General features: G+C 49.5%; 1 protein-coding gene across 4 annotated transcripts in view; it reads left to right on the top strand.

The window, feature by feature from the left end:
* Positions 1–325: 325 nt before the first annotated feature.
* DDHD1 (DDHD domain containing 1) overlaps positions 326–15,494 on the top strand; it is a 63,488-nt gene continuing 48,319 nt past the window's right edge. For all 4 annotated transcript variants that reach the window (XR_006167922.1, XM_042813223.1, XM_042813222.1 and 1 more), the window contains exon 1: positions 326–983. Coding sequence is in view for 3 of the 4 variants with exons in the window: in XM_042813223.1 (XP_042669157.1) it covers positions 326–983 (658 nt within the window). In the remaining variant the exon portion in view is untranslated. The remainder of the gene's footprint in view (positions 984–15,494) is intronic.

Below are 15,494 nucleotides of genomic sequence, written 5' to 3'. Positions count from 1 at the left end.
CGAGATATTCCGCGATTCAGTGACACACGTGCGGGTGCCACGTAACCCCGGAGACGTGCTGGGGTTGACGGGGGTAAACGCTCGGCAGTTCCCGCAAACTGCGTAATGCAGCCCAAGCGCAGCCAGCAGCCTCCAGGAAGCCCTCAGCCCTCAGCCCAGGCCTCCCTTCCCCCCCGCCCCGCACCGCCCACGGCCGCGTCGCGCTGCACGTGACGATGCGGCGCCGCCCCCGGCCGGGCGGAGGAGCCGGCGGCTGCGGCAGCCGCGAGCCGGGAGTGAGCGGGGCGGCGCGAGGGCGGCCGAGGTGAGGCGACGCCGGCGCGGCATGGATTACCCTGAGCCCGGCTCGCCGCAGGGCGCCTGGGAGCTGCCCGGGGAAGGCGGCGGCGGCGGCGGCGGCGGTTACGGCGGCCGCTACGAGCGGGCGGCCGGCGGCGAGGAGGAGGAGGAGGAGGAAGCGGCGGAGCATCCCCTGGCCCGCCCGCCCCGCCGCCCCCGGCAGCGCTCCGTGCAGCCGCTCCGCGCCGCGCTCTCCACCTCCTCCTCTGAGGAGGGGGAACCGGAGGCGGCCACCCCGAGCGACTCGACCGGCGGCGGCGAGTTCGATTCGGCCGAGTCCGGCGCTTCGCTGCGTTACTCCTCCGGCACCGGGGAAAGCGGCGAGGGCGCGGGGCTGGCGAGCGGAGAGAGCGGCGGCGGCTCCGCGCTGCCCGAGAGGAAACGGCAGCGCTCGGCGGCGGGCGGCGGGCGGCCCCGCTATGAGGTGGTGCGGGAGCTGGGGGCCGAGGAGGTGCGCTGGTTCTACCGGGAGGACCGGAAGAGCTGGAAGCCCTTCATCGGTTACGACTCGCTGCGGATCGAACTGGCCTTCCGAGCTCTCGGCCCCAGCCCCGAGCGGACGGCGGTGGAGCCGGTGTGCGTGCGGAGCGGGCTCTACGAGGTGGACGTGGCCAACGCCGAGTGCTACCCCGTCTACTGGAACCGTGAGTGCGGCCGCTGCCGGCCCGGGGCCCCGGTGGGGGGCGGGAGGGGTCCAGCAGTGCCAGCGAGGGCGGCTCACGCACAGGATCCCCGTCGGCTGTGTGGGACCGAAGGACACGGATCTGACGGGGTGCTTTTCCACCCCCGGAAGGACCGGACCATCACGCCTCAGGCGGCGGGATGCCATCTGCCTCCTGCCCTCCTCAAAAAGTCACTGAGTGTCCCCTGCTCGCACAGGGAGCTGCTATGGGGAAATGGGTTTAGCAGGCGGCCCTTCTTGCCCCCCTGGTGTTGATGGGTGCGGGGCTGAGCGCTCCCTGTCGCACCCTTTTGATGCTGACATTTGGGGCAAGGGATGGGGGCAGCTGGGCATCGTGTCTCACACATAAATGGGTCAAGGAGAGACACTCAAGGAGGGTGTTCTTCCCTTTTGGCATCCGGGGGCATTGGGCAGCCTCCTCGAGCCAATGCTGTGCGTCCAGGAGGTGAGGGGCTGTCCAGTGCCCATAGAGAATGGGGTACTACTCAACATGGACTTGAGAGGGTGGGCGATGAATCCCCCTAATGCATCCTGAGGATAGGAGGCGCTGGGTACCCCCACGCTGCATGCGGACTCATGGCAAGAGGAGACCCTGCTCATCTCTTCACATGCTTCTGGCAAAAAGGGGATCTGGGCATCTTTCCCTCTATTTCCTCCCTCTGCACCTAAAGGAAAGGGGCATCTGGGCATGCACTCCCTGGCATACAGAGATGATGGAATGGCATTCTCTTGTTCCTTGATAGGTACAGAGGAAGGTGGCTGAGAACCTTCTTGCTTGTGCTTCCCATTTCACAGAATCACACACAGAATGGCCTGGGTTGGAAGGGACCTCAAGGATCACGAAGCTCCAACCCCCCTGTGCCATGCAGGGCCACCAACCTCCCCATTTCACAGCAGCCCAGGCTGCCCAGGGCCCCATCCAACCTGGCCTTCAACACCTCCAGGGATGGACGGGGCATCACAGCCTCTCTGGGCAGCTGTTCCAGCACCTCACCACTCTCACAGCACACAACTTCCCCTGACATCCAACCTCAATCTCCCTCAACTTCAAACCATTTGCCCTTGTCTTACTGTCATCTCCCCTTTCAAAGAGTTGACCTTTTCCCAGATGGGAAAGGGTGAGCGGGAGTGGAGTTTTGCTGTCCCTACTCCCCTCAGTATGCATACCTGCTCTTCAGGAAGAGCCGGGGGATACCAGGCAGTTATTTGTCCACTGTCTCCCTGCCACGTGCATGCTTCTGATCTCTTTTCTTTGGTGAGGAATTCCATGGAAGAGCGGGCTGAAACCTGGCTTCTCTGCTACTGTCATCCTCTTCTAGGAAAGCGATGGAGCTTCATCTCCCCAACCCAATCATCCTTCCACTGGGAGAGGCATGAAATGGAACTTCTGTTTTCTGCTTCACGGGGATGCAACAGGCATCTCAGATGCGCAGTCCTTGCTTCTTATCCTTCCAAGTGAAGGGTGTTTGCTTTACCACCTCAGCTTCAAAAGGATGTGGTGATGTACGCCTTTTCTCATCCTTCCTCAAGAGGCACATCTCTTGCATTCATCTGTCTCTATCCCTAGAGAGGGGACCTTGAGGAACAGAGATGAAAGGCTAGGCACCTTTCTTTGGAGGGAACGTGTCCCAGGGTCTTGCTGGACAGGCATCAGCTCTCCTGGAGCAGGCAGGGTATGCTGCTGCTCACCCTCTGACCCTGAAGACTTGCTTTCCAACTGTGTTCCTTCAAGGTCAAGGGGACTGTAATGGAGTGTGAGACATAGACTGGTCAAGCAAGGGACATTGTCTTGGCATGGGCAGCAGGCAGTTTTTGTAAATTTTTGAGGCTTACTTGGGAAATTTGGGGCTGATGAGAGTCACAGAGGAGCAGATCTGAAAACTAGGGCTCTTGCTTGTTTCCTCTCTTCTTTCTTGTCATCTTTACAGGGGGGAGATCCGTGAAAGACTATAGCAGGTGGTACAATTCATTGAGGTGTATGAAACCTCTGTTTTTCAGCTCATCACCCCAAAAGACAGATAGTGAGCCCAAGGAGCTCTCAGTTCACACACATTTTGAGTTAAAGAAGAGCCTGGGCACAGCTCCATGTTTGAACAGTGGGGATTTTTCTATCACCACCCTGAAGCAATGACTGCTGGTGATTGTTGCATCTGCCACGTGGTTACAGATCACCCAAGGGATGAGGAAACTGCTGCTGTCCCTCTTGCTGCCTGTGCCATGGGGACAGAGGCGACAGAGTGAGCAGAGCTGCCAGGTGAGGCAGGATTGCTCCTGGTAATGGGAGCAAGAGGCTGTGCTCATCAGCAGCTTAAAGGTTTAATTTCTTGACCCTTTGCCTGGTCCATTTTGGAAGCTGATTCAGTCTCCTTAAGCCTGAGGAGCAGCTGTTTCAAATAACGTGTGCTGCACAGAGACAATTTCTGATGCTTGGAAGGAGATATTTCTAGAGGTTAGCACCAGAAGCAGTGCTAGACAGAGAAATAAATTCACAGTGCTAAAAATGGGGATAATTTTTTGTCCTCAGAAAGCTGATTAAAGAGTGCTCAAGTCTTTTCTTCTTATCTGGTCTGCTCATTTGCAAGACTGAGATAAACTTCTGGTGTTCCAGGGATCTGTCAGTGTCTTCTGACCTAATGCCTCCTTTGCTCACACGTTTCGTTGCCTCTTCCTGTAAATGTGAGAGTTCTTGCCTTTCTCCCATTCTCTCCTCCCAGGTGAGGCGGTGCGTTCCCCTGTAGGCAGATGGCCAGCATGGCTCTGCTGCGCTGCCTCCTGGTGCTCTCTGCCTGGTTCTCTGCTGCGTCCAGGCCACAGAAGACTGCAAGGTCAGATCCCAAGGATTCTGTCTCATCTCCTGCTTCTGAAGACCTTGGTGTGGCTGTTATTCCCATCTAATGGCGTGCGTGCAATTCTGGATCTGAGGGGTAGATGCTACTTTGGTCTTGTGGGAGGAAGCTACTGATGGCATACCAGATCTCACGCTAGATACATGTGTGGGTAAGGGAGACAGATCTTACTCTCTGACTGCACGAGCATGACAAACAGCGAGTACAACTGGCAGAAAATATGCTGAGCTGCACGTTAAAGAGTACAGAAACTGCTGTTTTTGCTGATTCATGTTTTCAGTTCAGAGCAAAGGTCAAAAGCTTTTATCTTTGTTCTTCCCTGTTGCTCTGTTCCACATATGTACTGCTCTTCAGGGACGGCTGCTATCTCACAGCGACAACGTTGGGTGCCCTGACAGTTCTTCAGCTGTTTTGTAATCTCAATGACAGGAAGATGCTGATCGTAGCTCGGCTTCTGCTGGAATATCTTAGGCTCGCCACAGGATTCCTTTGTAACATCAGAAATACCAGACTGAGTTACAGTTTGAAGAGATTAATTACTGAGAATTGTATCCTTACCTTGTGACCTCTGGGATTTATTTAATTAGAATTGTGGAAGTAGCAAAGACAGCACAAGAGAACTGAAATTACTAGTGGAGGCTTCCAGATAAATGAGTAGCTTGGAGCTGGGCTTCTTGTTCTTCTGCAGACGTGGTGATGAGTGGTATCTGATGTGCAAGTTCTGCCCTTTGAATCCTCTTGGAGTGCCCAGTCCTCTCTGCCCTCCTACTCAAAGAGGGCTGCTTTGCAGCTGTTTTTCTGTAGATTGACTTAGTCTGGTTTTCAAAGCCCTGGGCGAATCTGTTTAAACTACAGACTTCGGGGTGACCGTCCTATTCATTGGCTTGGGACTCATGCCTTTGTCTCATGCAACTGTTGCCCTGCCTTTCCCTTGCTTTTTGGCAATTACACTGTCAGGTTACTGATTTCTTACATATTAATCCACTTACACTCTCCAGGTAGTTGTCCTCATCTCAGCATGTTCATAGAATCACAGAATGGCCCAGCTTGGAAGGGACCCCAAGGATCATGAAACTCCAACCCCCGTGCTGCAGGCAGGGCCACCAACCTCCACATTTAATACCAGACCAGTTCTCCAGTTCCAGACCATGTTCTCCAGTTTAAATTGAGGCTGTTGAGGATGCATCGCCTCTACTGCTGTCTGTCATGCAGGAACACCTCTTAAAATTGAAGTAGGACTTCTATACAGATCTGTCAGTATGTGGGGAGAAGCAGACCCGGTGAGAGTTTTGTTGATTTCTTTTTGATATATATGCCTTTGTACCTAATAGCTTGCAGGCACCTATTAAGTAAAATACTGCATATTGTATCAAAAATAAGAATGCTTCATTAGGACTGTCCTTGACTGAGGATACAGAGGTAATTTCTGCTGCACTGCTTGCTAGCAGAGATTCTGCTTAGCCCATGTGTGAATGCAGAGGGAGTCATTGGATCCCCAGATACAGATTTTAAAATCCCTGAACTTCAGCCAGGTTGGACAGGTTTAAAATCTGTGTGAGATCCCTTTAAGCTTGTAGTGAAAGAAAGAAATCTCCAAGAACTCCATAGTTCTTTTGTAAGGTGTCTGTGAGCCACTTTGTAGATGGCAAGAAGGAGCAGACAGGGTGAGAAGCCTCTGCCAGGAGAGCTTCCTGCGTAACGAGACACGAGTGCCAGGGATGTGTTATCAGCCCTTTGAACTTAGAGTTAGTCAGAATCATTGAAAAATCTTGGGAGTATAGTGGGTAATGCTTGGCACCAGATGTTACAAATGGCTGTTTTGTCAGTGGGTTGTTTTGATGTGCTTGTTTTGATGTAGGAGATGGAGGTCAGCAGCGAGATAGAAACCCTTCTGTACATCAGCCCTGGTGGTTGTTACAGCTCTGCTGTGGAGACTGAAAATCAGTGTGCAGGAGCTGCCAGGTGCTCCCCTGCTGCCTGCTTTGTGCAGGAGTGCTGGCTGCTTGTGCCTTCTCCTAGCAGTGCAGATTTCCACGTTGGCTTCTGACAGGTTGGCACCCTGAGCCCATCCAGAGGCACAGGCCCCATGGCACCGCTTCCCTGGCTGCTTTAATTGACATCTGGTATGCTGAGCCTGCATGATTGCTTTATGGTTTTTTTCTTCTATTCTGAAACAGAAATAGCATTAAAATACATTTATGAGGTAGGTGAAAACTGAGGATTTGGAACTAATAGTTACCAGTATATAGTTTGCATTTTTTTTTCAGTCTTTTTTAGCAGCAGAATACTTCTTCAGTTGCTTCACAGTGTGCCTAGAACATTGCTTTTGGTGTTAGATACTCTGAACTTGGTCGATACCATTTCCTAAAGGAGTTTTTCATTGAAGACTGAACTCCTGAATGCTGTTTTCTTGTTTTTCTCACCAGGCATGTTATCCTTCACTTAGAAATAAAATATTGATAGTTTCCATGGCAAGGTAAAGCACTACTTTTGCTAACTGAGATCTTTCCTGGGTTTTACTTTTCTGCCTCTCCTGTTAATTCCATTGCTCTCTTCCTTCCCAAAGCATCTTGCTAGTTTCAGTCCAGCCATCTCCTTCCTGATCAGAATGCTTACGTGACAGTGAAGCAGTTTTCAGCTCTGCAGTACTCAGTGTGCATAGCTTCTGCTTTCTGGTGCTTTTCTCCCTTTCAGTAGGGGTGAGTTGTGACTTTCAGGATGCTTTTCTAAAGCAGGTGGGAGATATTGGTACTTTTCTTGAGTGTGCCTTTGAAGATGAATTCCTTCTGCAAATTCAGCTTTTGTTGTTGTGATTTACAAGCATTGTTTAAGGAAAACTCATCAGTTTTCTTTAAGTGATGTCAGAAACCTCGTCTGCTGAGTGTTGTCAACTCCAGCTGAGTGATCCTGCTTAGAGTGAGTTGTGCTCACCCATTGGCGTGGTCCATCACTTCTGGTGGCTATGATGGACAAGAAGGAAGGCAGAGATGCTAGGGATGCTATGGGCAATTCTATCAGTTCATTTCTAAGGCTGAAAAAGATGTAGGTATGTAATGGCTTTAAGTGTTGGCCAGAAAGAAGGTCAGTAGGGTGGCATGCTCTGTTTGAGTGTGGGCTGCAAGCAGCTGTGAAGCCACACCAGGATGTGCCTGGCAGGAGGCTGGAAAGGAGGCACTGCAGGGACAGTGGGCTTGGTGAACAGCTCAGTAAGTGAGCAGTGAGATGGAGGACAACCCTCTGCAGAGAAGGGAGAGGGAAGATGAGAGAAAGAGTTGGTGTGCCCTGAATGTGTTTGTTAGTGCTCTGTGTAGGTGTTAGGTATGCACAGGAAAAAGCTTGCTTTTTTTAAGTCCAGGTATTCCTATGGAGGGACCTGCTTTCTGAAACTGCTCGTACATGATCACTGCTGCATGGTGCTGGAGAGAGCTTGCTAGCAGGAGGGCGCTTCCCAGCAGAGCACAAACCCTCAGCGCCGTGAATGTGATTGTGCAAAAGTCCCATGACTTTCAATGGGATCAGAGCACGTGCTCAAGTTCAGGAGGTGCTCACATCTGTTTGTCACATGGCACAGTCATTCAGCTTAGCTTTCACCTAACGCCGCTGCAAAAAGTGCAAGCTATGTGTGTTAGAAAAGGGCTGATAAGGGACTATTTGCTAAAACTTACCAGCCACAGCCAACAAGTGCTGCTGGTGCAAGTGCTTCACTTCAGAGTACTGGTATTAACGTTGGGTAAACTGTGTTAATGGATAAGAATTCAGTAAAAATAAGGCTCTAAAGTTAAGGCCGCAACCTCTTCTCATGTTTTAACAGTCCAGGGTTTTTTGATGAGCATCGTTCCGTACGTCATTGAGGCAGCTGATGAGGTGAGCTGTAGAATTCCGTGTTAAACCGTTGGCTTCAGAACTGTGTAGAGAGTAATTGCAGTGATCTTCCTTCAGCTACCAACTTAAAAGGAAAATCCTGCCTGAAAAACATAATGCATGCTGTATTTCGGGGGTTACTTCCACCTGTTATCTTGAAATTGGCTCAGTAAAGCGAATTAGAATTATTTGGTGGACCAGCAGCATGATATTCTTTACCACTCAGTGAAGGAAATCTCTTGATGTTGGATGCTCAGTAAGATTCTGGCTCTGTGAATTCAGTGTCTGTTTCTATGAAGTTTTCTGAGGGTGGATTTCACCCATGAATTCCTCTTTAGGTGATGTTGGTACTTCTGCAAGAGCAGAACAGGTTGCTGTGTTTGTGGTTATACAAAGGGAAGTCATTCTGGCTGTGATTAAAGGAATGGTGCCATTTATTTAAATATCAGTAACCTGCTTTATACTGCAGTAATGTACTGGGAAATAGCTGGAAAGCTGCAGAACACTGAGCTGCAACAGAAAGCCTGTTCTGTTACCTAGCAGTCAGGAAATAATGAAATTTTAGCTTTTGTCTATTTCATTACATCCGTTTGTTCACCCTGTGTGCATGATCACATCACTGCCATTAAATTTAGGGATCTCATTATCAGCAGTCACAGCCATCACTTCTCTTAATCGAGCTTTCTGTTCTCTTGCATTCTTCTCCCTTTGTGGGGCTCTGCAAACCCTTCCATAGGGGAGCTAGGAGGAACAGATTACCCTGCAAACTGTGCTCTGTGCATTTGCATCAGCACAAGTCAAACCTGCACGTTGCTGGGGCTCTGTAAGCCGTGCTGGTGATGGCTGGTGGGTGTGAGGATGCACTCTGGTGCAGTGTGAGTAATTCTGGACCTCATACCTAAGTGAGAAGTCTTATGGGTCGTGCAGCAGTGAACGTACCTAAAATATCACTGTAAGCACTGGTGAAGTTGGAACGAATGGCTGATATGAAAAAGTCCAGAGTAGCATTGAGGATGTAGCTGTAAAAGACATTCATTTCAGTGTCACGTTAACATCCAGCTTCTTGTGCCCAGGTTCCTACTGCAGCAGGCAGTGCTGCACTACAAGGCACAGAGTATTCAGCCTTCTCAGCAGGACTTAAAATAAAATGTCAAAGTGGTTTTTGCCCAGGTTTTCCCCCTCTGTTAGTAAGTGCGTGGGCTTCTCTCTTCATTACCTAAGGAGCTTTAAGGTTGAGATACCACAGCCTTGCAGATACTTTAGCTTGCACAGATGTTATCCTCATGCACTAGAGGTCGTTCACAACTGTAGTGATAAGGAAGCCAAATTAAAGGAAGAGAAATGACTGCGCTGGAAAGCAGGAGTCCTTGGTATCAAGCCAACAGCACTTCATGGACCTTTGTTCCACGTCCAACCCTTTGGCTTTGTAGGTTTCAGCAGAGCGTAAGTTTTAATTTACATTTTTGAGCCCCTAAATGCCATATTAACCTTTCAGATCTCATTGCTGGGTAAATTGTTACAGCTGTCCGGAGCTTCATGAGCGGATGGCACTGGATGTGGATAGAATCACAGAATGGCCCGAGTAGAAGGGACCTCAAGGGTCACAAAGCTCCAACCCCCCTGTGCCATGCAGGGCCACCAACCTCCCCATTTCACAGCAGCCCAGGCTGCCCAGGGCCCCATCCAACCTGGCCTTGAACACCTCCAGGGATGGACGGGGCATCACAGCCTCTCTGGGCAGCTGTTCCAGCACCTCACCACTCTCACAGCACACAACTTCCCCCTGACATCCAACCTCCATCTGCCCTCCCTCAACTCCAAACCATTTCCCCTTGTCTTACTGTTATCCACCCTTTCAAAGAGTTGACTCCCCTCCTGTTTGTTCCCTTTAAGTACTGAAAGGCTGCAGTGAAGTCACCCCACATCCAAAGCTCACTGCATCTTTCTTTCATACTGTTTCATTCTGTCTACATGTCTTCCAGGTTGCATGCTCGTTCAGTGTTTCTGAGAGAGACCTCCTTTCATTTTCTTTTGCTTTTAATTAGAAGTTTGTGTGGTCTTATTTTTGCAAGCTTTCTTAGTTCTGAATCAAGTGAGGTGGAAGGGGCCAGTATGAGGCACAGTTTGTGCTGTATGCTATTAAATTTAGGTATATGCAATTTCAAGCCATGTGTTGGCAGGGAACAAATGACGATGATCAGTGAGTAGTACAAGAAGGAAAAAATGTAGCCAAAATGAGTGCCATAATTTGTTTTCCTGCTGTGTTATGATAGATTTACATAGGTTTTGGATGCAGTTTTTGTTTGGGTGAGGATCTCACAAACACTGCACAATGAAATGAAGTGGTTGGGGTATGTATGTGTATAAATTACAGCATGGGTGTGCTGAACCATGGATTGTTGGAGTTGGAAGGGACCTGTGAAGGCCATCTGGCCCAACCCCCTGCAGTGCACAGGGACACCCAGGGCTCCATCAGTGCTCAGAGCCCCATCCAGCCTGATGCAGCTTCTGTTTTCCCAGTTCTTCCCTTTCAGAAGATTTAGGAGGCTACGATGGTGTAAATTGCACACGTTCCTGTTTCTTCACATCATTAATTACAGCTTTTGTGTTCGTAGAACTTTTCAGGGGAAAAAAAAAAAAACAAGGACTTTTTGTTTAAAAATTTATAAATCCTTTGTTGCCATTGCTGGGACTATTTTTCTTTAAAAGTGGTGAAATAAGTATGACTAATTAAAATAAAGTGCCTTTCATTAGCTCCTAATCTCTGCCATTCCAACTTAGGAATCCTTGTGTATGTACAGCACCAAGAACCGACCAAACACGTGGGGCCTCACTTTGAAGCACAGCCAGCTGCAGATTACGTGGTGTAAGGCTTAAGGCAGTAAAGAAATCAAGGCAAATCCTTTCCTGGGGATCAAGGTTGGAATGACAAAGATAAACTCTTAACATTACCTCCTACAGAGTTTGAGTTCTGTATCGGAGGAGAGAGAAATCAAATTCTAGTTGGATGTAAATATTTCATTCCTTTTGTGGAATGAAGATGCAGGGGGAGCTTGCCTTATGCTTCCTGAAATCAGCGGTGAATATTCAAGACGTGAATGAACGAGTGGATAGGAATGCAATTGGGCCTTAAAATAGCAGGTTTGGTACACTGCTGTTTCATGGCAATTACTGTAATAGCTTGTATCGTGCTGGATGAATCACAGGGTAATCTTGGTGTAATCTTGGTGCACCTGTCTGAGATTAGCGGGGTTGTTTACCACAATGCAGCTTTGAGGTTTCGCTCAGCCAGGTGATACGGAAGGACCTGCTGCTGTGTTGTAAGTCCCTGGGCTCCCCACCCAGCCTCGTGCCCACAGCCATTGCCTCAACACACCGCCCTTCCTTCACCACCCAGTGCCACGATGGCAGCCGATGGCCTTGAGGATCAGGAGGTTGCTGTTGCCCTGCCTGGAGTGTGACCTGAGTGCAGCCCAGCACTGCACGCTGGTAATGCAGCCATCATAGAATCACAGCATGGCCTGGGTTGCACAGGAGCACAGTGCTCATCCAGCTCCAACCCCTGCTGTGTGCAGGTCGCCAACCAGCAGCCCAGGCTGCCCAGAGCCACATCCAGCCTGGCCTTGAATGCCTGCAGGGATGGGGCATCCACAGCCTCCTTGGGCAACCTGTGCCAGTGCCTCACCACCCTCTGGCTGAAAAACTTCCTCCTCATATCCAACCCAAACCTCCCCTGTCTCACTTTAAAACCATTCCCCTTGTCCTATCATTGCTTGGTTTTCACAACCATCAAGAAGCTGTTTTTTTCCCCGCTTTGCCAAGCCTAACAAGCAGTGCTGTGCTGCAGTTCATTGTCATCTGCAACAAATCTGATGGCTCTGAAAGACTGCATTCACTTTTATGAAGACCAAACCGTGCTCCTGATGGCAGGAAGGGGCATTCCCTCTGTACTGGATGGTCTTTTTGCTGGGGTTTCCCAGCAGTGTAACAGTGATCAAGCCTGCCACGCACCCAGGGTGAAATACAGCGAGCTGAGATGCTGTGGCTGCAGGCACTAAAAGACACGGAGTGGTCGGGCTTGGAAGGGACCTCTGGAGATCAGCTCACCCAATCCCCAGTTGTTAAAGTGTTGGTGGGGACCAACTCCTGGGTCTCCCTAAAATCCCACTGAGCTTTGGAAAACCTGGCTCCCTTATGAAGCCCTGCTTTGAAAACGAAGCCCTGTAATAATCTCTCTCTGGATCCGAAAGTGATTTACAGATGAAGTGTTTTCCAGATAAATGCCCTTTCCAGCCCTAGAGCCAGATATATTATTTTATCTCTAAACCAAATTAGGCTGTAAAGATTTTACAATAAATGTTTTCTTATTTCAGTCGTTCCGTTTTTCTTTTTCCTGGCCCAGCTTCTCTGGGAGAGCCTGTTGCCCATCTATTATTTGAGATTTGCTGTTTGACTGCTGTGTTCTACTTTAAAGAAACTCAGTGGGAAAGTTTTTTTTTCCAGCAGAAAGAGCCTGAAAACGTTTATTTTAATTGCTAATGCTTCGAATTTTAGAAATCTGTAGGTGGAAATTCCCATGTGAAAACCTCGGAACCCTTCAGAAATGAAGAAGAGGTCTGTTGTCTTCATTTGGTTTGGAGTACAAAATAGTATTCACATCATTTTTATTTTTTTTTTTTAATTTTTTAAAAAATCTTATTATGGATTCAGTGAATGGAGCCTCATCAGAACGCTTGGTGGAGAATTAAGGAGCTGCTTGCAGATTTTTCCCAGTGAGGATCAACATCTGACACAGTTGTGCCTTTGCTTCGGCAACAATGGGATCCTTTATGCTCACTGCCATGCCTTGTGTGCTTCGTTTCTTCCTGCAGGCAGAGCTGTGCTGTGAGAGCAGCAGAGCTGGATGTGTGTGCATGAGCCCTGCAGAGCAGCAGGTGTAAAACAGGGGACACAGCCGAGGTGAAGACCAGCACACGATGAGCAGCTACTGCTGGAGTTTGCTTCTTGTTCTCCGTGCGGCAGTGATCAATAATGATTCACAATTGTGGTGTTTAACGGGTTGAGTTTGAGAAAGTTCATTCCAAAACCTGATGGTTGGCACTCCGTTCATGGGTTGTCGACTCTAAAATGAGTTTAGTTTTCACACACAACTGCAGTTTGTGTCCTTTTTCATGACGATTAATTCCTGCAGTTCAAAGCGCCTTGAGTTCTTCTGATTGTTCGGATCCCTTTTCATTAAGTAACCATGCCTTTCCAACAGCCCAGCCTTTTCATTCATCTGGTCGGATCAACGATACCCAAAACATCAGAAATGCACGGTGGAATAATTCAGAGCTATCTGGAAGAGCTGTTTTAGCAACTGAATGGCAGAAATGGGTCCTGTGCTGCGCCACGGAATCATAGAATGGTTGGAAGGGAGCCCAAGGATCATCAGGTTCCAACCACCGTGCCAAAGGTGTCTGTTGGCATTTTGGTCAGGCCAGCCAGACTGGTGCGGTCTGGTGCTGCAGCAGTGGTCAGAGCATTAAAACAGGCTTTGAGGATCTTGGAAGGGAGGAACAAGAGGGGATTGGGATGTGCAGGAGGCCGGGATGACAGAGGCTGGGGGTGATCAGAGCCTTTGCTTCAGGGGATTTGCTCCCTGCATCACGCTGCGTGCCTGCTTACGGGGCTGCCTGTGGGTTTCCCAGTCGTGAGTACACTTGGGTAATCAGCAGAGCACCCACACCAGCACCCAGCCGTGATGTGGGGCCGCTCGCTCTGGTTATCTGCCCACAGCAGCTGCTGCTTTCCCTGCTGCTCACCTCGCTGTGCTGCAGGAGCTGCCCAGCAGTGCCATCACCCAGAGCCTGCCCTGCTCCAGCTGCAAGGCCAGGGCTGTTAGGGGATGATCGGCACTTGTGGTATTGTAGAAACACTGTTGGACTGTAAATCTTCTATGGTGAAGGTTTTGAAACAGGCTTTGGAACATGGAGTGTTCCTGCCTGGAGGGGAGATCACTGCAACGAGATTTCCCTTTAGTCTTCCTAGCTCGTTGCTGTGTTGGTCTAAGAGATGATGAATTCAGAATAAATAAGGGAGGTGCTTGCAGATCTCTGCTGCTTTTTGTTCTCCCCTGTGAGCACCTGGTATGAAAGCACTTCACATCTGACAGGGTAGGCATCTCTGCTTTCTGTTCCTGTGCTTGGGAACTCTTTGTGCTCTGTGTTGGTTTTTCTGTTTGGTTGGTTGTTTGTTTTTTACTTTGCATTTATGTATCTAGTTTTCCTTTACTGTTTTTGATTGTTTTTGCATCTATTGTTGCTTTTCCCAGCTGCCCGTATCAGCTGCTTTCACACCATCTGTGTACGAACAGTTCTTTGAGTAGTAAAACCTTGGTGCTCTTTTTCCCTCATCTTCTTTTTTAAGTCTCTCCTTTTGTGGCTGAGTGCTTTGCTTCCTTGGAGAGCTGAGTTTGTGTGGTGTGTATGTACACATGTACAGTGTTTGCATTTGATTGAGTCTCTTCCAGCTTGTACTGGAAGTCAGTGGTGGGATTGCTTTCTTGGTCTTGGGTCTCAGCCAGTCCCATGGCCACAGCCCCAAAGGCTCTGGAACCCACACACTGCTCTCCTTGATTTTCCAGAGATGGGAAATGGATCAGTCTGGAGAAGAGGAGGCTCAGGGAGATCTTATCTATAGCTCCGTGAAGGGTGGTGGTAGCGAGGTGGGGGTTGGCCTCTGCTCCAAGGCAACCATGATAGGATGAGAGAGAACGGCCTGAAATGGTGCCAGGAGAGGTTCAGGTTGGCTGTGAGAAAACATTTCTTTGCAGAAGGAATAATTCAGCAGTGGCACAGCTGCCCAGGGCTGGGGGTCACCGTCCCAGAGGTGTTGCAGAGCCCTGGAGATGTGGCACTGAAGGATGTGGGCAGTGGGCACGGTGGGGTGGGCTGGGGGATCTCGGAAGTCTTCTCCAGCCTGCATGGTTCTGTGAAGTCCTGAGCTAAAATGGATAGTGTTGTCTCATCGTGCTTGAGGGTATCTGTGCAAGAGGAGAGTTCTCACTCCCTGCAGTCACAGTACTGAATCTGGGCATCAGTCGTGGTTTGTTGAAGAACCATAGGTGCCAGCACTCATTTTGGGGGAGAATTCTGTTGTATCACATGGACAACACATGCTCAGCACCCAGCTTCCTCGTTTGGAGCGCCGGAAGTGAAACTAGAGTGACAGTGACTGAAAACAACCCCCACTACAGACTGGTTTTAATTAAGAAGTGACTTCACTCTTTAAAATCGTCCTTTATGTTAATTGATACACAGATGGAGTTATTTTAAGAGCAGTTCCCAAAAGAAACAAAGCTCTGTGCTGTCAAGGCAAGCGTATGTGGTTTGCTTTCTCCTCCTTGTTCTGCATCTTCTTTACAACTTTAAACCCCCAGTTCCTATCGGTCAAGTTGTATAAAGGAACATGAGCCTCACAAAGTTCCTCGTTCTTTTTGAAAATACAGGGCAGCCACATAGAGAGGAGTATAAATCCCATTTTTAACCCAGCACTCAAGTTTGCAGAATATACATCTTCCTGTCTGTTTTTTGCATCCTCAAACACGCTCAGCTCCATGGGGAAGAAGCGGTGTTTCTCAGTGTGTGGTTGGGGTTTCCTTGTTGGGATTCCCAGCACTGGAACAGGCTGCCCAGGGAGGTGGTGGAGTCTCCTTCTCTGGAGATGTTCAAGACCTGCCTGGATGCCGACCTGTGCGACCTGCTGTAGGGAACCTGCTTTGGCAG

This window comes from Centrocercus urophasianus, unplaced genomic scaffold (genome assembly GCF_019232065.1).
Source record: "Centrocercus urophasianus isolate 14NV4802_14NV808 unplaced genomic scaffold, USGS_Curo_1.0 seq_14, whole genome shotgun sequence".
Lineage (NCBI taxonomy): Eukaryota > Metazoa > Chordata > Aves > Galliformes > Phasianidae > Centrocercus > Centrocercus urophasianus.
The sequence above is the reverse complement of the archived record's forward strand: the minus strand, read 5'-3'. Positions and strand labels throughout refer to the sequence as shown.